The sequence below is a fragment of the Tursiops truncatus genome, chromosome 1 (assembly GCF_011762595.2).
Source record: "Tursiops truncatus isolate mTurTru1 chromosome 1, mTurTru1.mat.Y, whole genome shotgun sequence".
In the NCBI taxonomy this organism is placed as follows: Eukaryota; Metazoa; Chordata; class Mammalia; order Artiodactyla; family Delphinidae; genus Tursiops; species Tursiops truncatus.
The window spans coordinates 129104145-129126849 of record NC_047034.1 but is presented as its reverse complement, the minus strand read 5'-3'; the positions used below and the strand labels follow the sequence as shown (position 1 = coordinate 129126849).

Genomic DNA, 22705 nt, shown 5'->3' with positions numbered 1-22705 from the left:
TTGGACTTTTGGTGACAGAATTCTGCTATAACACCACAATGATTGTTGTTATTGGCTTTGCATCAGTCAAGATTCTGGCAGGAAACAAAAGGCACAGGCAAATAGACTAAGAATTTTATAAAGAGATTGTTTTTAAAGGTGTTGGCAGAGTTGGGGTAAACCAATGAGGTACAGGACCTGGGGCTAGCAGGAGTGAGAAGCATTACCATTCTAGGCCTGGAGAGTCAAGGGAATGATCGGTTACCCCTCCCCATAGAGTACAGCTGAGGCTGAAGAGAGGGCTGTCCAGTGTGTGCTGTGGCCTTTGGTGGAGGGATGCAGAACACACCAGCCCTACTCTCTCTTCTTGCCCTGGGGTTCTTCTTATCATAACAATGCCTCCTATCAGCTGGACATAACTGGAAGCCAGAGTCCATTACTCCTGTACATAGACGTCAGCCTCAGCATAGAGCTGGATGGAAAAGGACTAAGACTGGATCTGGTGAGCTGAGGACACTCAGGGAAAATATTCATCACTGGCTTGAAAACAATTGCTTCGTAAGAGAGTCTGAAGTTCAGTAGGGGTCTAAATAAGGTATGTCAGTCAACTCAGTTTATAAGATCAGAGAATCTTGAGAGGAGCGTAGAAGTCAACCAGCCTCTGCTTGAACATGCCAGAGACCTCCAGAGACAGGGATATCTCTCTACACCAAAGTGATTATGGGGTGGCTCCCCCCGCTCAAAATCTGCCTTTGTATGCCAGAAACTAAAACTTGTATGTGAAATCTCCTGAATATTTTTTAAAAATGTGAGCCACTAATTCAAACTGGGGGGGAGGGGGGGAAAGCCTAGTAAGGAACAAGTGTATTTACTAGATCTGGTTTTTAACCTCTTGTGTCATTTCTCCTCCAAATGTGAAGACATCTATTGCATCCTTCATTCGATTTTTTTTCTTTGGTCTAAAGAGCATGTAGCTCTTCCCACCTTTCCTTCCCCATCCTCTTCCTCCTCCTCTGGATGTTTCCTGCTCCTTCAAAGTCCTTCTTAAAAACATGACTCTTAGAGTAGAAAACTTTTAATGTCTTTTAACCAGAACCGACCAGAAGAGGACCATGATGTTCTTGACCATGACTCAGTCCTGCCAATGAAGGGTATTCCGTTGCTATAATGCCATCCATGAAAATTTTTTGAGCAATTTCATCATATGCTGTTGTTGGGTCCAACTGAGCCTTCAAGTCTTCACTAAAACTTATTAGTCTTCTTTTGTTTGTTCGTTTGTCTTTAATTTGGTTACCTCCAAAATTATTTAGTAGATTTGCTGAATCATGGACTTCTCTAAGCAAGGTCTTTAACCTAACTCCAAGCTATCATATTTATTTGTAAAATTTCAGCTGTTGGTTTAAGGGTCATTATTTTAGCCTGTTGTGTATGAATCTCGAAAATTTTATTTCTATAGTCAATTAGGTATCTTTCCTAGATTCAGGCCATTTTCAAGTTTGATAAACATATCACCATCAAGTAGTTGATGACAATGTTGAACAGGAAGGTTCTCTCAAGGATAGCCTTCTATAATTTGATGTTGTTTTGCTGATTAACACTGTTAGGGTACAGCCATGTGGTGAAGTACAAAACCATCTATTGATATGATTATCTAGCCCCCCGTCTTTTGTCCATAAGGATATCATGCATCACCTGATCAAATGCTTTGCTAAAGTTTAACTGTGCTTGGTCTACCACTCCAAAATAATCCTATCAAAGATGAAAGACATTTAATTTTACAAAACTTATTGGATTTTGGAACTTAAAAAATTAGCTCAACTAAAAAGTGGGCAAAGGACTTAAATAGACATTCCTCCAAAGATGATATACAAATGGACAACAAGCATATAAGGATATGCTCAGCATCACTTATAAAGATTAAAGTAATTAAAGAAATCAAAGCTACAATAAGATCTCACCTCATACCCATTAAGATGGCCACTATCAAAAAATAGAACATAGCAAATGTTAGCAAAGATGTGGAGAAATTAGAACCATTTTGCACTGTAGGTAGGAAGGCAAAATGTTGTAGCTACTATAGAAAACAGTATGGATATTTCTCAAAGAGTAAAAAAGAGAATTACCATATGATCCAGCAACCCCACTTCTGGGTATACAACTAAAAGAACTGAAAGCAGGATCTCAAAAAGATATTTGCACACCCACGTCCATTGCAGCATTATTCACAATAGCCGAGAGTAGGAAGCAAGTCACATGCCCACCAGTGGACGAATGGATTAAAAAAAATGTGGTGTACACATACAATGGAGCATTATTCAGCCTTAAAAAAGAAGGAAGTCTTGTCACATGTAACAACATGGATGAACCTTGAGGAGATTATACTGAGTGAAACAAGCCAACAAAAAGACAAATACTATGATTCCACTTATATGAGGTATCTAAAGGAGTCAAATTCCTAGAAACAAAAAGTTGAATGGTGGTTGCCAGGGTCTTGGCGGAGGGGGAAATGGAGAGTTGCTGTTCAATGAGTATGGAGTTTCAGTTTTGCAAAATGAAAAAGTTCTGGAGACCTTCTGTACAACAGTGTGACTATACTTCACACTACTGAAATGTACACTTAAAAATGGTTAGGATGGTAAATTTTGTCATGTGTTTTTTACCATAATTAAAAATTTGTTTTTGATTAAAAAGAAAAGTTTAGCCCAACTCTTTCCTTTTATAGAGGAGAAAACTGAGGTCCTGAGATTTAAGGCCCTGAGATTTAAAGAAACTTTTAGTGAACTCGTGTGGATTCTAGTTGCTAAGGTTTTTTCTCAAGTGCTCACAAATGAGTTACTGCCCCTAACTTAATGTGGTTAAAACATTTTCCAAAGAGAAAAATGTTAATCACTGTATATGGGCTATTCAGAGTCTTTTAAAGAATTCGTTTGAGAATACATAAGGCAATAGATCATCTACTTAGTATTTCCATTATCAAGTCAAGAGAGCGAATGGCTGGACCCAGCATGCCAACTGAAGGCCTAATTACCACCTTTTCTCCTTTGGCTTCCAGGTATATGCCTAAATATCACTAACGCAGGCCCCTATCTGCCACAGACCTGCTTATTTTGTAGTTTTTAGATAATAAATGGTGACTATTCCTGTTTGTTTTCTATGGTTTTAAAATTTTTTTCAGACAAGATCATAATGCAACTTGTTTAATTTCATTTGAATTCTAAGGTTCTATAAGACTCCTTCCCACCTTTGCCAGATTTAAGATCTGAGCACTTTCATGTTTTAACTCAAAGTAATATCCCAGATATGTTTCACTTCATAAAAGTACCTCTTGAATGAGAAATTGTGTTTACCTTGCTTTAAGCCCCAGGAGAAGAAAGAAGTATTTTTTCTCCATTATATTTAATTACTAATCAAAGTATTGAATATCATTGTAAAAATAAAATAGGAATGTCAGATGTGAACTGTGATACCAAATTGTTGATTTTTAAAAGGAAATTAATCATGTGGTCTGGACTAAATTGTTGGTTTCAAAAATCCCAAGTATTTAACTTGATGTAACTAAATATGTGCATTTAACTTTTAAACAGTTATTCCAAAGTATTAAAAATCTTCCCCATTTTAATTTTCAGCCAATTTGCTTTGCAGTGCCTCGGAAGTGTCCATTACCCTTTAAAGTGAATAGTAAGAATAATGTCCATTGTTCTTATGTGATTCTTTTTAATAGTATAGTTCCCACTAGATATTAGTCCTTACTGAGAAGGAATCTTGGAATCTTAAGGAGAATGATGAAAAACAATTCCATATAGTATTTTAATTTTTATTAGCCATATAATTTAAAAAGCACAGAGGCATCGAAGACAGACTCGCATTCCAACCCTGACTCCACCACTTCCTAGCTTTGGCAAATTTATCCTTTCTCAGCCTCAGTTTCTCTGTTTGTGAAATCAAGATAACCCAAAGTGCTGGGTTAAAATGAAGAATAAAAATGCTAGGATATTAAAAAGGAGTTGGTCAAATGTTAGTTTTCTAATTTTCCATGAGTAAGGTTTAGTTGTTCTGTGGAATGTTTTGTTTTGGGGGGGTTTTTAATATTTTTTTTAATTAATTTATTTTTGGATGCATTGGGTCTTTGTTGCTGCGCGCAGGCTTTCTTTAGTTGCGGTGAGCAGGGGCTACTCTTCATTGCAGTGCGCGGGCTGCTCATTGCAGTGGCCTCTCGTTGCAGAGCACAGGCTCTAGGCACGTGGGCTTCAGTAGTTGTGGCACGTGGGCTCAGTAGTTGTGGCTTACGGACTCTAGAGCTCAGGCTCAGTAGTTGTGACACACGGGCTTAGTTGCTCCGCAGCATGTGGGATCTTCCCGGACCAGGGATCGAACCCGTGTCCCCTGCATTGGCAGGTGGATTCTTAACCACAGCACCATCAGGGAAGCCCCTATGAAATGTTTTTATATGAAGTTTTTTGAGCCAGACACCGACTCCCCTTCTGGCCAAATGCAGAGAGCTGTGTGGGAAAGGAAGCATGTCATCAGTAAGACTTACAATGGGCCTGAATTTGTTTTCTGTCACTTCCAACATGACCACGTAGTGTTCTGCTTGATTATTTCACTTGGCAAGAAGACATTGTGCTAGTTTTGCATATCCTCACTGCAATCAGAAGGAGCCAAGTTTGACGATGTTTAAAGGATTTAGCTTCTTGAAGTTTGTTCTCCTGCAGACCTACAGGGGGATTTGTCCCAGACCTCCCGTTTACAGTCAAAGGCGTTCTGTGAATAATCTGATACGGACTAAGTACAGAATAGACTCCTTTGTTTGCCAGACAGGTGAGAGCCCTACTTTCTCTTGTTGCTAAAAACGTCGGCCAGAAAAATGACTAGCATTACATTCGTACTAAATTAGCCTCGTTCCTTTTGTAATCTTACCCTCATAATGATTTCACTGAGAATCCAAGAATAACAAGAAGAGCTTACCCCCCTAGGGTCCTGAGAAATTTGAAAGTATTTTATAATGTTAACGCTAAGCATAACATCCAACAACTATGCAGCAGTTTTAGATTTTCCGAGGTTCTTTTGTGAACATCCTCTCTCACGTGAACTAAACAAGATGGGCAGAGCAGGTACCATTATCCTGCTTAAATAACTGAGGAGATGGAGGTCAGTGAGGTGACTCTTGCTTAAGGTTATTTAGAATTTCCTACCCCAAACTTTTATTTCCTACTCTGAGGGTGGGGGGTAAACATTGGGTGATTGAGTTGTAACAGGTACTAGAATAGATAGTTTCTATGTTACTTCACTTATGGTTTACAACAGTTCTATGAAATAATCCCATTTTACAGATGAGTTTGCTCAGAGTGGCCAAGTGCCTACTCAAGGTTACATAGATAATGTCAAAGGCAGTCTTCAGAGGTTTCTCACTCTAAAACGTAATCTTCCTTTATTCTGCTACATTGTCTACATAGATATAGCAATCTCTCTCTCTCTATCTGTCCACCCACCCACAGACATGCAGACACAATTGTTACTAAAGCACCCGAGACCCAGCTCCTAATGACTAGAATGATTAGAGTAGCCTCCAGAGATGCCTGGGTTATATGTCTACCTGCCACGGCGTACAAGGCGGGGAGTTCAAAAGCAGGGTACCTGGCAAAGCTTTTGTGTTATTCCCCACCTTTCAGACTTCCTTCATTCTTCCTACCTGTGTGAAACAAGAAAAATCCTACCATGAGAAAATAGGTGCAAGACAACAGCCACTCTCAAAGTACTGGCGGTCTAGTGTAGTAGCTGGAACAGGACCAACAGGAGAGGAATCCAAGCGTTGAATTACAGGTCCTTGGGCAAGTAAATTAACCACTCTGCCCCTCAGCTTCCTCACCTGTAAAAATGGGGACGAGGATGGCGCCTACCTCATGGGTAAGGATGAAATGAATGAGTTTTGAAAAGTGCTTAGAATAATACTTAGCCCATATTAGTAATAACAGCTAACATGATTTTCTGCTGGTAGAAAACACTCAAGAAATATTAAAACGATCATTTTTATTATACTCAGTCAGCAGATTTTACCCGTCCCCAGCCCCTCTGAGGGTCAACCCACAGATCACAGTCCCAGCACCCAGGTTTTGGTGCCCCTTCCTAATTTCTTGTGTTGAGTCTGTTTCTGTGGGGAGTGTGATTAATTACTGCCATATCTCACTGAACAGGTTCCCGAAGAAGGTGTTGTGCGAGTAAAGACTATGTACAAGTATATTCTCACTTACCAAGCTTTGCTGGGTATGTGGCTTTTGACCTCCGCACTTTGTATGCTGTGTCAGGGAAGAGGGACTGTTGGGCTCTCTTCACCACTCTATCCATACTTCCCTTGTAGTATTTCCAATAGCATATTTTAATTACCTTTTCTCTGTTTTCCTTAGCAGATCACGAGGCCCTTAAGGGCAAAGGACATGTCTTAATTCATTTTATATTCCCAGTACCTAGTGGAGTGCTTGGCAGTAGTAGCTGTTTGTTTATTGACTGACTGAAACAAATGGGGGGATGAGGGAATGGATGCATGGTTAATTCTTTTAAGTAAATAATCATCTCTGAATTTTGTGTCAATCTGAATTTTCACACTTTGGATTTTCTTAAAGCTAGATAGCTGATGAGGTTACTGGTGATCAGGACATGTCATTATGCATCCCCTCTAATTACTGTCCCATAATGCTTGCATTGTTTTACCAGTCAAATAATTCATTCATTTTAGTCTATGCCCAGGATATTTAGTTTAATGGTCAGACTCAAGCCAAAAAAAAGAAAAGTATGTGTCCTTGTGTCCTTCTATACATGTTATATTCTTTTCCAAGCAATGGTAACAGTGGATGTATAAGATTTCAAAAATATACTTCAGAGGGTTAGCACTCATAATTATTGAGTTCATATGAAACCATTTAAGAAGAATTCTTGGGTTTCAAAAAAGTGTCAACTTATACAGTGATGCTGTGCAAGAGGGAACTGTAGACACCATCCAAAACAGATACTTCACTTTTGTGGATGAGAAAAAGTGAGACACAAAGAGGTGAATGATTTGTTCAAAGTCATACAGCTCATCAGAGACTGAGCTGGCCCTGGCTTCAGGTCCCCATATTCTCAGGCCAGTGGCTTTGTGGACCCTGGGCCAGGATTCTTTGGTGATATTGCTTCTGGAAGATGCAGGACTGGCCCTATATGTCCAAGCCAGCCAAGACAAGGGCATGATTTCTGGAACACCACGCAGTGTTTGATTTGGGCTGGCAGCCAATGGAAGAAGACCCCTGGGGTCCACATTAATGCTCTTAGATGTATACAGTCCATCCATGTGGCGTTTAACTTTTAAGGTGTTGGAGAAATGCAGGTCTGCTGCTGAAGAGAGGCAACATCAGAGGGGGGACCCACACACACGCGAAGTCTTCACAATGTCCCTCTGCAATTTTTAAACGTTTGAACTTTAAACTTTTCAACTTTGATAAACTACACTGAAGGTTTGATGGAAACAAATTGTAATAAGCAAGGGTTCTTTTTTCTCACAGTAGATTTGTGTGTATAGAAGAATAGGAGGCCATTTTAAGCTCTGCCATGTAATATTATTCCATGTTATTTGAACTAGTATAACTTTTGCTCTTTTCCATTTTCTACACCCAGATTCAAAGGATTCCAAGGAGAAGAATAAAATGGAAATCCTGTACATACTGGTGCCTAGTGTTGCCATCCCCCTGGCCATTGCTTTGCTCTTCTTCTTCATTTGTGTCTGTCGCAATAACCAGAAGTCATCGTCACCGCCTGTCCAGAGGCAGCCAAAACACGTCAGAGGTCAAAACGTGGAGATGTCAATGTTGAATGCGTATAAACCCAAGGTAAAACTAGCAGTCCTGAGCTGCGCTTATTCTATAGACTTCAAGTTAAAGCAACATTTATAACCCACCCAAGCTTAGAAATCAAATGATACAGAATCAGAAATTTTATCAGTGCTAGAGTTCATTTTCAGCATAGTCATGCATTTCTAACTTTGTCCAAGGCAGCTTGAGTATACTTTCATCAGTGTGACCAGTTCGGTGCTGGGCCCGTCCTAGCACTACCTTACGTAGAGTTTGGGCTGGAAGGAATTCTTATGAGATCATCTCTTCCAGCCCCTGGGGACTCAGAATGTGGACTATTTTTCCACATTTTAAAGAAGGAAATTCCATTCTCTTCCAATCAAACTGAAAGAGATGAACAGAGAGAGAGAAATCAGACATTGTTTACTAACTTCACTTTCAAAAAATCCTTTTGTTTGCACAGCAGTGCGCAGGTATTAATACTACTGTACTGTACACTTAAAATGGTCAATTTTATGTTATGTGTTTTTTACCACAATTTAAAAAATCCTTTTCATGCCTAACCTAAATCCCTTTCTCTTTGGTTTAAACATATTTTAAGAGAAGTGTTGTCCTTCCCACAATCTTTGAATGCTGTTTTATAATAGCCCACCTTAGCCTTCTCCTCTCTTTGCTAAATCAATCCACTTCCTTTTAGTTTGTCCTCAACATCTTTCAACATTTGGGTTGCTCGGGGTCCTGGCAAGGAACCCAGGGTCACTGGCCCTTTCCTTAAATGGAGCACACACCACATCTTGAGGCTGAAATACAACAGAGGCTTTCTCTCCGGAAAGCCAGCACCCCAATCCCAGGCCTCTCGGGAAAGAGATTTCATTTAAATAACTTAGGATTCTTGCATCCACAGAAGCCTGCCTTTTCATTGTGTTCCAACTCCATAGGAACATTCATTCAACAAATATTTATCTTCTCTGTGGGTTAGTGACCATATTATTCTTTTGACCCTCATAAAGAGGAGATGCATCACTTTTTATACAATTTTAGGAAAAGAAATTGCCTTCACACTCAAATCAATCCTTTTACCCAATAAAAAAAGTAGCATAATTGGGCCTGACACATAGTCCTCATTTGATTTTATTTTGCTTTGCTGTTGAATTTTTTTTTAATTTAAAAAGTCTTAAAATATTTTTCTATTGCAAAGTCATACTTGTTGGTAAGGTTTTGGGGTTTCTTAAATGCTAAAAGAACTCATTTTTTAAGTATTCTGTTCCAAGCAAAACCACTGTTCTCTCTCTTTTTTAAAAAATTTATTTATTTTATTTATTTATTTTTGGCTGTGTTGGGTCTTCGTTGCTGCGCGCGGGCTTCTTCTAATTGTGGCGAGCAGGGGCTACTCTTCATTGCGGTGCGCGGGCTTCTCATTGCGGTGGCTTCTCTTCTTGCAGAGCATGGGCTCTAGGCACACGGGCTTCAGTAGTTGTGGCTCGCAGGCTCTAGAGTGCAGGCTCAGTAGTTGTGGCACGTGGGCTCAGTAGTTGTGATGCATGGGCTTCGTTGCTCCACGGTATATGGGAACTTCCTGGACCAGGGCTCGAACCCGTGTCCCCTGCATTGGCAGGTGGATTCTTAACCACTGAGTTCACTCGGTGGCTTGGGGAATGGGTGGCGGTGGAGGTTTAACTTGTGATATCCTAGCTGCTAGCTAGCCAACTTACATACATTACAGCGTGTTACATAATAGCACGGTTAATCCTTATAAATGTAATAGGAGAAAATAGAAGGGTTAACATTATTGCACATTCATGTAGTCACACCTAGTTGTCTGTTTACATATCCCATGACTTCAAACTTCTAGCGCAATAGTCTTTGTTCTGTGAGAATCTTTCCCTGTCATTTCTGTTATTAAGTTCTGAGAAGCCTTACAAATGCTGGAGCTCTGGGTGGGAGAGAGGGCCAGATCAGTTTGGTTCTAGTAGTCACGGTGCTGCAGCCACCATCCTGGGGAGGTGGGCTCCTCGTTGCTGTGGCAGGAATTATAGGAAGAATCATTTCCATTCGGAAAAATTACCCGTGTTGTAGGTCAGCCTCAATCTGCAATTCAATTCCATTCTAAGTGGAGGTTTATTTTGCAACACATGATATGTCCAACAGGCACGGTGTTTTGGATTTATGTTGTCTTTCAAATAAAGATCTCAGAGGGCTCCGTGGCACAAATAGAGAAAACTAATATATACTGAATGATACACATCATCAGGAACTATTCCAGTTCCTGGAATATTCATTATCTCATTTAATCCTCACACCTATTATATAAGGTAGGTATTATTATCACTCTCATACAACCAGGGTAACTGAGACTCCAAACCAGTTAAGTAACTTGCCTAAGGTCAAAGAGCTAGTAGTTGGAAGAGATAAAATGTGAATAGAGATTTTTCAGCTCTAGGGAGAGCCCTTGAACTTGCCCATGCCATGATAACTTTTTCACAGGACAAATCATGCTGGGAAGGGGGTATGGGGGCAGGCAAATAATTAAATATGACACTCCATTTGTCAGTCTGGGCTGAACACTAACCACAGGATTCACCTGGCTCTGACAGACCTCCTGAAGAGGCCTGGATAACAGTTGTAAGCTTGAGTTACATAGCCCCGGTCCTGCCAGGGACATGTGAAATTTGGCCAGAGCAACAATAGTCCTCCATCCTCCATGGTCATGGAGACAAATGTAAAATATATGGGGAGAAATTTTTCCTAAGACTTGGTGAAGCAAAACATTGTTTTCATCATTTCTGGACCGTTTCCGAAATGTGCCTTGCGAAATCTCCCAGTGTCAAGATTTCTCCAACACAGGGCTTAGAGTTTAGCCTTAAACAGCTCACAAGCAATTCTGAATCAGACTAGAAGTAGGAATGGCTCAAGAATGTGTGACTGGGTTGAGGAGGGGAAAGGAAACAACAAAAACAAATGCTAACTTTTTTTTCTTACTCTCCTAAGAAGTTTGGCTCCAATCAAATTTGACTTATTCAGCTGTTTGTTTTGGTTCTTACTGAGTGCCTTTCCTGGAAAAAGCACAAAGAACTTTGTAGACCTTAAAGAAAATTCCCAAATGTAAACAGTCAATCTCTAAAACTGCTTTGAGAGGTCACTGACACATAAATATTACCCGTACCTATAAAATCTAAAAGGAAGGGACACACATAAGAAAGAAAGAGAAAAAAACAAAACAAAAAAAGTCTTGGGAGAAAAACACCCTACCAGAGTAAAATCAAAAGGATATTTGGAGGTTGGGATGAAAAAGGAATGAAGGATAGAAGCTGGTCTGCCCTGGCCTCATTCTTATTTATCCAAATGAATGTGCCCTTCAGGGTTTAACCTATCTCTGTCCATCTCTCTCCACTTGCTGAGCTGATTTTACCCGCCCTCCCCACCCCCTGCTGCCCCACCAACCTCAAGTGTTTGTATTAAGAAGAGGCTCCTCTGGGAGATTAGAAATCCATACCCTTCAGAGGTGACAATAGGCAGCTGCAGACAGACTGGCTGACGGGATCTGGCTTGAGTCCCCAGAGAGGTGAACGGTACAGTTGGAAGTTAAAACTTTTGAGGAGGCGTGAGTCTCCTTCTGATCTGTGGGGAAAGGAAGCCACTGGACCAGACAGGCATCTTACGTCTGAGCCTTGAACAGTCAGGAAATGGAGATGCTCCCCTGGCTCCACCTCTAACTGCCCTGTGACCCCGAGTAGCCACTTAGCCCCTCTGTGTCTCAATTTTCTCGGCTGTTCAGAGAAAGAGGTCGACTGTGTTCATGCAAAGGACAGTTTGTTTATTTTTCTTTTATTTTGCTCAGCAAAAGATTTCAAGCCATTCAGTTGGATTAGTTAATCTCCTATCTTTTCCATCTTTAAAATCTTCTGACAGTACTCTGGTGATGCAGGAACTACGTAGGGTTTTTCTATCTTGCATTACAAATTTTACCATCTGAGTAAGGGTTTTTTTTTTAAAGTACTGTGGAAAATGAACCTTCTCCAAGAAGCCTGGAAACTCTAACTTGCCATCTCTCCGATTCTTTCCCTCTGCCTCCCGCCCCGCCCCCCCGCCCCAAGCTGTCACATCGGAAACACTGAGCAGTCTCGCTGAGGGAGGGAAGCTGTGGAGCTTGCCTCCTGGGGACTTAGAAGGGGAGCAGAGCCTCTCCGTCAAGCACAGGGTGAGCCAGTTCTGTCCTTCCCTATGTGACGCACCTATGTGGGATTTAGACCCTCAAAGAGGTTAGGGGTGGAGGAATTTGAGAATGAGGGTCAGGAAACCTAAATAAGCCTTTGGGTCAAACTCCTGCAGCTCCTGGCTGATGTAAGGAAGATTGGGGGGAAAGCAAAATTGGCCTATAGCTTTCTGAAACTGGTGGCTGTATTTTATTTCTCAACTAACCCTCATCTCTTGCCCGCTTCTCTGTTTCTCCACTTCCAGGCTATTCTTCTCACCTTTTCCTTTCCAGCCAAGGTATTCAGCCATTGCTGAATGTACTGACAATTATGTTCCCTGGGCCTGTCCCTTTTGCTAGCAACATGCTTCCATCTAAAAATCCCTGCTGTGGTCAAGCCACCCCTTTGAAATCCCTGTTCTTATCCACTGTCACTACACTTAGTGCTAAAACGTCCTCAATAACGTTTCCACTCACTCCTTAAAGCCATTGTCTCCAAGCCTTCTGAGCTATCATTCTATTCACATGGCCTCTGGGGAATCACCAGTGATATAATTTAATCCGATGGCCTTTCCCAAGTCTTCATCCTCTTTAATTTCTCTGGAGCATTCGATATTCTTAACCACCATGTTGAAACACTTTCTCTTGGCTCTCCTACTATCTCCTCCCCTTTTCTTCACTAGCTCTTCCCAAACAGGAGCCTCCTCTGATGTTTGTCAGTTCTCTTTCCTCTTTCTCTCTCTCATGCTGATTTCATCCTCTGGCGTTGCTTTAGCTCCCACTTGACATAATGATTCCCCAATCTGGAAGGACCAAATCTCAAGTTATAAAATTCTTCCTCCCAGTATATAGGAGTCCACAGTCTCTGGGCCTAAGTTACCTTTCCAGCCACATTTGTTCTTAGTTTATTTCTAAGAGGTAGTATAATATACTTCAAAGATCAAGGATTTAGAGGCAGAGAGATATGATTACAAATCTTGCCTCCATTGTTTACTGGCCATGAGATCTTTGTTTTCTCATTTATAAAACAAGGATACAAATAGTACTTAAAAGAGATTTTTAAATGTATTTTTATTGCAGTATAATTCACACACATTACATTAGTTTCGGGTGTATAACATAATGATTCAATATTTTTATATAGTGCAAAATGATCTGCCAACATGCATCATTACAAAATTTTTTTTCTTGTGACGAGAAGGTTTAAGATTTATTCTCTTAACAACTTGCAAATATACAATCAGTATTACGAACTATATTGGCCATGCTGCACATCCCCATAACTTACTTATTTTATAACTGGAAGTTCGTACCTTTTGACTCCTTTCCCTGTTTTGCCTACCCCTTCCCTCCCCACTCTCCACCACTAGCAGCCACCAATCTATTCTAAACGAGCTGTTTCTGACACTTCAAGATAGTGTGCCTGGCACCTCACAGGTCCTCAACAGCTAGAAGTTACTGTTATTTTTTTGTTACAGTGATGATATGAACAATCACAAACCTTTTAAATCAACCACCAAATGCTGTGTACCAGATACTGTGGGCTGGGGAGGAAGCTATAGGATTCAGCAACCCACAGCATTAACTGGGGTGAGGGCAAGGCAATTAGAGCAGAGATTATAGAGGTAGCTCTTTAGATAGCTCTGGTATTCCTGTGCCCATCCAGTGAGCATAAATCCTCTGCCCCACACCCTGTTCACACCCTGGATAAAATCCCTCAGGGCAGAGAGGGTCTGATAGTGAAGACTGGGGGACTGTCCAGTACAGAGATCAGCTTACAGCTATGTCTTTAGAAGTTTTACTTCTAGGGAGAATGAGTATTATGAATGGATATTATGAATAAGCTGAAGTACTTCACATGCGTTACCTCAATACAGTCTTTACAGTAACCCTCTGAAGTTGGTACTAATTTGAGCCTGATTTTGGGCGGTCAGAAAACTGGAGCTTGAGATTAAGAGTCTGCCCAAAGTCACACAGTTAGTGAGTGGGAGAGCCAAAACTCAAAGCCAGGTCTCTCCAGGTCCAGAGCCCAAGTGTTCCCTATTTCAGCAGTCCCCAACCTTTTTGGCGCCAGGGACCGGTTTCGTGGAAGACAATTTTTCCACAAACGGGGAGCGGGGGGATGGTTCAGACGTTCATGTGAGCGATGGGAAGTGGCAGATGAAGCTTCGCTTGCTCGCGGACCAGTACCCGTCCGCAGCCCAGTGGTTGGGGACCCCTGCCCTGTTTCACTCTACTGCCTTAATTTTCAGGCTGACTGAAACACACAAGCCCAAGTTATGAGCACATGGTAGCTCATGCTGACATTAAAATTACTGACATCTGTTCTGCCTGTTTCCAGGCAGAATAGAACATCTCCTGTTGACATTATAAAGTAACTCCACCACAGAGTCAATCCTGGTCACCACCAAACATTCAAACTAACTATCAGAAAGTTAACATTATAGAGAAAAGGACTGTTTCTGAAGTTAAATCACTTCCAGAGAAGTGCAGCTGAACTCTGAGCAAATATGGCGAACTATTGGTTGGAACTCCCTCTAGAATTTGATTGCATAAACCAGAAGGCACTTAGTTCAGCTGTAGTCTTTGAAAATGTCCATAATCTCCCAAAATCAAATGGTTGTGGCCTTTAAGCTTTTAGAATGTAATCATTTCCATTTATGAGTGGAGTCAGTTGTTTCACAATTCTAACACTGTTTACCTAAGAACCAGTAAAATGCACAGGAAAGGAAAATAGGCCTTAGAGTCAAGCAGATTCCTGTCAACAGCCAAGGCCAGATACTAAAAACATCTCAATTTCACGTACTCTCCAGGGCTCTTGTCCCAACTCAGGTACAGCCTGCTGTTGAATGGTTTTGTTCACTTACCCCAGTCAACTAATGGGAGCAACAAAGGATCAGCCAGAGTAAGGTCTAGGTCATCAGAGGCCAGAGCGTAATTACACCTTGACATTCCACTTTTATGCCAGTGGGCCTCATGCTTTTAAAATTGTGGAGCCTTCTGAGGGTCAAATGAAAACTACCTCTTCTTCCCAGAAAAGTGCTTCATCTTTGGAGCCAGACACAGCTGGAGCTGAATCTTGACATCACTACCTAATAGTTGTGCTTCCATAGGCAAGCTACTTAACCATTGAAGGCCTTAATTTCTTGGTCCATAAAGTGGGGAAATCATAGTATGAATCTCACGGATTTGGGTTGAGGGTTAAATGAGTTGATGCATTGAACACTGAGAGACCCCACAAGGGAGTGTAGTGTAGTCATGGGGAAGACAGACCCTGGAGTCTGAATTTACAACCTTCTAGTTGTGGGATCGCTTAACCACTGTTCCTCAGGTTCTCCATCTGTAAAATGGGGATAATAGTCACAGTGACCAATTTCATAGCGTTATTGTGAGGATGAAAAGAATTAATATGTATAAAGCATTTATAACCTAACACATAAACAGCCCCCCCTCCCCAAATCGTAGCCATTATTATGATCTCAGTGTCTGGTACGTGGCAAATATTCAATACATGGTAGTTATTACTAAGCTCAAATTACAAACATCTAGGATAGGAGTTGTGTCCTCTCTCCTCATGGTTCTTAAATGGTCTCTCATATACTATTCTGTGTGTATACTCTTTGGTACACAGTGTATATAGTATCAATTGACTGACTGAGGTAACCAGCTATGAAAATATATCCCACACAGTTGGCTGCACATGAAAATATAATAAACTGATGACATGGCCCAAGCTACAACGTGATTTCTATTTCAAAACCTTGAATCTCTCTGACAGTAGCCATGCAGAATATAACCCCGTGAAATACCAGTCGACGGCTCTTACATTTCTCTCTAGCTGGCATTTCCAAAGCATCTTCCAGAGCACAGTGTATAGTCTCTGTCTCGTGTAAGTCAGAATCATTCAATCAGGTTCTACAGACACACTGTGGTCATTCGTCATGCCGGGAGCAGGGACCAGACACTCAGTAACTGTCTGATCCAGAAAGTTGTATTCTTTTCTCTCTTTTTTTTTTTTTTGAAAGTCATATTCATTTATTCTAGTGGTTCTCTCATTTATTCCAGTCCCAGAGCATCCTTATCACCTGGCAAGTTGTCAGAACTGCAGAATCTGACTTACAGAATTAGAAACTCTAGGAGTGAGGCCTAGCAGTCTGTGTTTTAACAGGCCCTCTGGGGGATTCCAGTGCCTGCTCTGGTGTAGACTCTGCTGATCAACTTGAGATGCAGAGAGTAAGTCCACAAGGAATACAGTTCTCAGAGAAAATTGTGCTTTCAAAGAGAAACAGACCTGGTCATGTCCTCCTATTACCCAAACTTACCCCCTAACTTCAGTAGGGCCTGCTTCATTATTCCTCTAATAGGGTGAGGACAAATGTCACTGTGTGGGACCCACTCTTCTCCTACAGATACTTGTATACAGCTAGAATCGGCAAATGTGTATAGCAAAAGAGATTTGTAAAAGGGCAGCAGCCTTGGGACGTGAGGAATGGGAAAGGAACAGGTATAGGGGCTGCAAGGACTATAGGAGGAGGTTTGGGTCCATTGTAGGAACATGAACTTCAGTCCTTTTCCAGCACCTGCTGCTGGAGCCAACTTCCTGTCCCAGAGCACCGCCCTGAGCTCTGGTTCCCTCCACCGTCATGTGGCTCTGCTTTTCATCTGTGTGTCTACTTCAAATTGGACTCAAAAGTAGAGCCATCAGTCATGCCCTGTTCAGGTTAGAGGTGAAAAGTCACAGAGCGGGATCTGTGCTGCACGCCGATGTTGATGGCCATCACAGAATACTCATCTCATTTCCTGTGGTAGTCACTTAGGAAAAGTGAGCAGGAAATGGCAGCTTAGTCGCAAGCAGTGTCCTCCAGAGGAGTCATTTCAAGTGTATCATCACCTAAGGTGTAACTTCCCAGAGGTGGAAAGACATAAAGTCACTGAGTCTGTCCGCCTTATCCATCTGCCATCTACATAATTACAATTTTTAAAAACTACCCATGGTTCATTGCTTTCATACCTAAAGTTAATGGATCTAAAAGGGGCACATGTCCCCACTTAGTATTCATCACTCAGGTGAGAGAAGCCACCAACATCCGCCTGGCCTCTCTAGCAGCTGTTTAGGCGGGACTGCAATACTCACAGCGACTCACATCTAAGGACTCACATCTAAAATATTCTCCCTTCATTTTCCTCCAGTGAAGAGCTCATTTAAACCTGAATACAGTTGTTCTTCAAAAACTTCTAGGGGAAGAAGCACAATTGGATTTTAGAATAATGTATCAACTTCTACATCAAGTTTGCTTTTTCTCCGCCCCGAAAAAATTATATAATTTTTTAAACCGCACTGAGGCAGATGTGTGTTTACTTTGAGAAGTAAAAATGTTAACATTTAAACTGAAAGCCTGTTTCAGTTTTAAGGTACTTAATTGCCTTACAGCATATAATAAACGGAGCCCATCTTGTCATTCAACTAATGGAGGGAGTGATAAAGAGATAGGAGCCCAGGACCCTATTCATTCCAGTTTTCCTTTGTACTTGGTTTACTTTGGCATCGTGCCTCATGTGTATTTTACACTTCTTTACATTTTGTACATCCCTGTATGACAAATACTTGTCAAACAAAAACTAAACAGATTTATAACCCCTTAACTTGAAATGAGCCAAAATTGAACTGCCAAAACTTTATGACTTCATTTTCTTTCATAGTTTTCCACTACATTGGTTCAAGCAGACAAACCCCACTTGAGGTCAAGCAGAGGTCATTTCACTTTCATTACCAAAATATAATTTACAATATGCCAGACCTAAACAAGTTTAGCCTAAAGGGTCTGTATAATGTAAACCATCTGTTCCTCAACAATACAGCTAATTTCCTGCCGTCACCATACAGTCTACTGACTGCTTCTTTAAGGGTTTTTATGATTTTTTAACTAGGTCAGGATTTATGTAAAATTTGAAAATGAGTCTATAGTTAAGACTCATTTGTACCAAATAACTTGAGCATTTAAAAACTGCAAATCACTGTGTAAATTGTTCCCCTGAAACCAAGCTCCGAGCAGTTTTTTCCTGGGTATTTCTACGCTGGCTGATGCACAGGTGTTCCGAGGAAAGGTTTTGTGAAATTGGTCGTTTTGGTTACTTTCCGTGCTTTTTTTCCAAAGCAAATCCCCAAATTTGGTTCTGACTAGCTCTGATGAACTATTCCTTCCTTCTGTCGGCTGGAGATGATTTGGGACTCTATGCCGTCTGGCCCACCAGGTATTGGTGAGCTATGACAAGACACACTTTGGGTCAAAACATACTTTTTCATGTGTCTGAACAGAGAGAAAGAAGAACAATTATCATTCCACAGAGTGACCACACACTGAAGGCTGACCTCACAGCCCTGCAAGGTGTCAGGCCCCAGGCCGGGCCTCCAGAGACATGCTGTGTCCAACTGGGGTTGCCGGCCAGCCAGCTTCTCTGGTTTCAAACAGAAGGCCTTGTACACACAAGGGCAGCAATATTGGCTCTCCTAAAAATTCTTGATACTTTTCTAAGCCTCTTTCTCCATCTGTAAAATGGCAAGAGTAAGAGTTCTTCTTCCAAAGGTGAATACCAGAGAACTAATTTTCTTACCTCAGTGTATGGGAATGCAGCCGGCTTTCTTAGCCGTGAAGCCCCAGGGGCCATGTGTCAGGCCAGCGCCAAGGTCCCATCCACCTCCTCTTCTCTTCCAGTCCCCACCAGTTTGGCCTGCTTGCTTCCTTTCCCATCTGCCACCATCCACTCTTCCACGTGGGTCTTTGCTCCCTCCACCTCCATCTGCATTTTCCAGAGTCCTCAGAGGAGCAGACCACAGGCCACTCAAATTCTTACCCGCCCTCGGGTTCCAAAACAGAGTCTCTGTCATTTTCAAAGAATTTTCTTAAAAACCAGCAACTACAGGAGAACAGAGAAAGATTAACAAGAAGAAATTTAAACATTCGTTTTTTAAACATAGAATTATAGATGACTATCTAGAGCTATTTAAGGCTGTAAATGGATCTAAATCATTTGCATTGACTCCACTTTCTGGATTACTTCCCTAAGAAGGATAATAAAATTGATTTAAAGAGCACTTATTAGGTGGAAATTACTTTCATACATTGTTGCATTTAATCCCTACTGTAATTATGGAAGCTAGATATTATATTATTTTATAGATATGGAAATAGAGGTTCAGAAAAGTTAGGAAACTCACCCAAGGTCAGCCACCTAATATATAGGACTTATCCCACGGGGTTGTTATAGTAAATGAGTTAATATTTGTCAAGTGCTCAGAACAGTGTCTGGCGCATAGTAAGTGCTATATAAATATTAACTATTAATAATAGAAAGCGGCAGGTCCAAGATGCAAATTCAGATTTGTATGAGTCCAAAGGTTACATGGTTTGAATTACCACACTGCCTATGGGTTAAGCTTCAGCAGGGGAAGGGGGAAGAGTCCTAACGCCTCATTAGATCAGTCTAATATTCCTTGGGTTTAGTTCCTCATTCCCACTTTCCCTCAAAAGTAGTTTATTACTCAGTCCCATACCCTTCTCTATCACCAAAAGCATGGGGGATCCTGTTTAAATAAAAAAGTAAGGGCTTCCCTGGTGGCGCAGTGGTTGAGAGTCCGCCTGCTGATGCAGGGGACACGGGTTCGTGCCCCGGTCTGGGAAGATCCCACATGCCGCAGAGCGGCTGGGCCCGTGAGCCATAGCCACTGGGCCTGTGCGTCTGGAGCCTGCGCTCCGCAACGGAAGAGGCCACAACAGTGAGAGGCCCACGTACCACAAAAAAATTAAAAAATAATAAAAAATAAATTTAAAAAAAAGGTAAGTAATACCTACCATGCCATTCAAGGGACTTTCACATAAATTGGATTCATTTACATCATTAGGTAAAGTTCTGATGGAAATCCCTGTCGTAATGTCATGTGGGAAAAATTCACTTTGGATTACTCTGGCCACGAAAGCACAATCAATCTGAGGGCTGCAAGAGTTACAAAGTAGGCGTGGTTACTCTTCCCATCACCTACATTCTGTTCTCCCAAAGGAACTCCATAGCAACCACAGAATCCTGACCTTAGAAGCAAAAGGAAAAACAGTGAAGGAATTGTGATTGCAGAATAAATTTCCTGGATTCAGTCAGATAGAAAGATGGGTCATATGTTTTTAAATTATTCATTTTTTTGAATTGATACTATATTCACCTGGTTCATAAATTCAAAAGTATAAAAAAGCAGTGCTTCCCTGGTGGCGCAGTGGTTGAGAGTCCGCCTGCCGATGCAGGGGACACGGGTTCGTGCCACGGTCCGGGAAGATCCCACATGCCGCAGAGCGGCTGGGCCCGTGAGCCATGGCCGCTGAGCCTGCGCGTCCGGAGCCTGTGCTCCGCAACGGGAGAGGCCACAACGGCGAGAGGCCCGCGTACCGCAAAAACAAAAACAAAAAAGTATAAAAAAGCATAAAGTGAAAAATCTCCCACCTCTGCCCCCTCCCCCCAGTTCCCACCTCCATATCCTCCCAATAACCACTGCTGTTTCTTGAGTATCCTTTCAGAGTTTCTTTATGCCTATGGGCAGAAATATGAATATATTCATTCTTTTTCTCCTCCTCTTTCACACAAAAGCAGCATACAGCATTAACTGTTCTTTTGCTTTTTATTTTTAACTTAGTAGTAGGATTTTGGATATCAGTACATAGAAAGTGTCCTCATTTGTTCTTACAACTGTATAATATTCTTACAAATGTATAATATTGTTTTTACTAGCTCCCTCACAATTAATTTAATCAGTTTCCACTAAGTAGACATTTAGGTTATTTCTAATGTTACAAACAATACTATAATTAATAGGACTGTATTAATAAGCTTCAATTGCCTAAATGTTTAAAGCAAGAAGTTGCCATTACTTTCAGCAGAAGTAACTTTACTGTAAGACATTTATAAATACAAACCCCATAAAATCTGCTTTAACAAATTAGTGAGACCTATAGATGATAAGAAATATTATTTGCATGGAGGAATTAATGTTTCAAAATTCTCAGTTCTATTTTGTCCTCTTAAGTGGGTATTTTGCTGCAAGTTTATTTACACTTATAATTAGGTTAATGGGCATTTTGCCTCGCAAAAATTAGCCTAGAACAGAGCTAATCATCATGAATTCTAGATTAGTAGAGTTTGGGTTAGAGAAAATTTTTAGTTAATTTTCTAAACTGTTGATTTAAACTGTGTACAGAGAGCTCTGAATTCCATATGTATTTGCAAAATTATCAGCTTCAATTGGGATACTCACAGCAGTACTTTTTTCTAAAAAAATAAGGATTTAAAGTGCATTTCAAGGGATTATTTAAAAAATCAGTTTAGGTACAAATGCATTGCTTTTATGACTTTTTCCCTAACAAATTAGATTAAATGTCAGGATAGATCAGAGGTGAATTTCAAAAATAGTAAAAACACATGACATAATAGATGTTTACTGTCAAGATCAAATGTCACAATTTAATATTTATTTTCATTGTGAGCTAGATGCTTTCTCCTGTCTGTTTTCAGGTCAATCAGTAAATAACCCACTTGTAAAGCCATAGAGATAATCGGTTGGTTCGAAAGGCAATAGCTCCCTTCAAAAAACTGAAATCTGGGGGACTTCCTGGAAGTCCAGTGGTTAAGACTTCGTGCTCCCAATGCAGGGGGCATGGGTTCAATCCCTGGTCGGGGAACTAAGATACCGCATGCCACACGGTGCAGCCAAAAAAAAAAAAAAAAAAACTTGAAATGTGATTGAGAGGACAAAGTGTATTCGTAAAAAGAGCAGCAATAGCAAGGCAATAATAGCTAAAAGTTCAATAGCCCTTACCATGTGCCAGACATCATGCTGAACACTTGACAAATGTTAACTTACTAAAAGTTCACAAGAACCCTATGAGGTAAGTACGATTATCATCCCATTTTATAGATGAGGGGATTGAAGCACAGAGTGGTTAAATATTGTACCCAGGGTCACACGGCCGGTAAGTGGAGAGGGCAGGATTCCAATTTGAACTGTGGCTGTGGAGGTCAGCGTGTAGCCAGTCACCTCACTGCATCCTGCACATAGTGGCATTCAGACGGTAAAGCCAGAGGGATTCCACAGGAGGCAAAGAACAGAGTGGTCAGGGAGAGTTTCATAGCAAGGATTCGATAGGTAGAGAGAAGCACATTCCAAACCTCCCCACCTCTACTATGAGCACCTCAGAACAGCCTTTTGTTTTGGTTTCTCTGGCTTTTAGCTCAATATATACCTTAGAAATAGGAGAGCATTGGAAGAACAAAGGTATTAGGCAAGAACATGCATGCCATTTGCATGTGGACAATGAGGAGACCTATTCAGCCTAAGTGATGCCATCATGTGGAGGCGTAGCAAGGGTAAGACCAGGTCACAAATACTCTTAGGTCCCAGGCTAAGGATTAAGGCTGTATCCTCAGCAGCAGTGCTTCTCACACTCTAACATTCACCAGAATCACCTGGGGTCTTGTTAAATGCACATCGTGATTCAGTAGGTCCGAGGTGGGTCCAAGAGTCTGCATTTGTAGTGAGCTTCAATGTTGCTCTTCCCAAGACCACTCTTTGAGTAGCAAGATTCTAGGTAACAGCAGGAAACCATTGTTGGAGCAGGGGGTATGCATGGAGGGATAGGGGAGCGGTGGACAAAACTCTGCCTATGCCTAAGTTGCAGCC

General features: G+C 41.3%; 1 protein-coding gene across 2 annotated transcripts in view; it reads left to right on the top strand.

Annotated features, from left to right (window-relative positions):
* ROR1 (receptor tyrosine kinase like orphan receptor 1) overlaps nt 1-22705 on the top strand; it is a 409060-nt gene that overhangs the window by 382247 nt on the left and 4108 nt on the right. For both annotated transcript variants that reach the window (XM_073788849.1, XM_019920148.3), the window contains exon 8: nt 7624-7835. In XM_073788849.1, coding sequence (XP_073644950.1) covers nt 7624-7835 — 212 coding nt within the window. The remainder of the gene's footprint in view (nt 1-7623; nt 7836-22705) is intronic.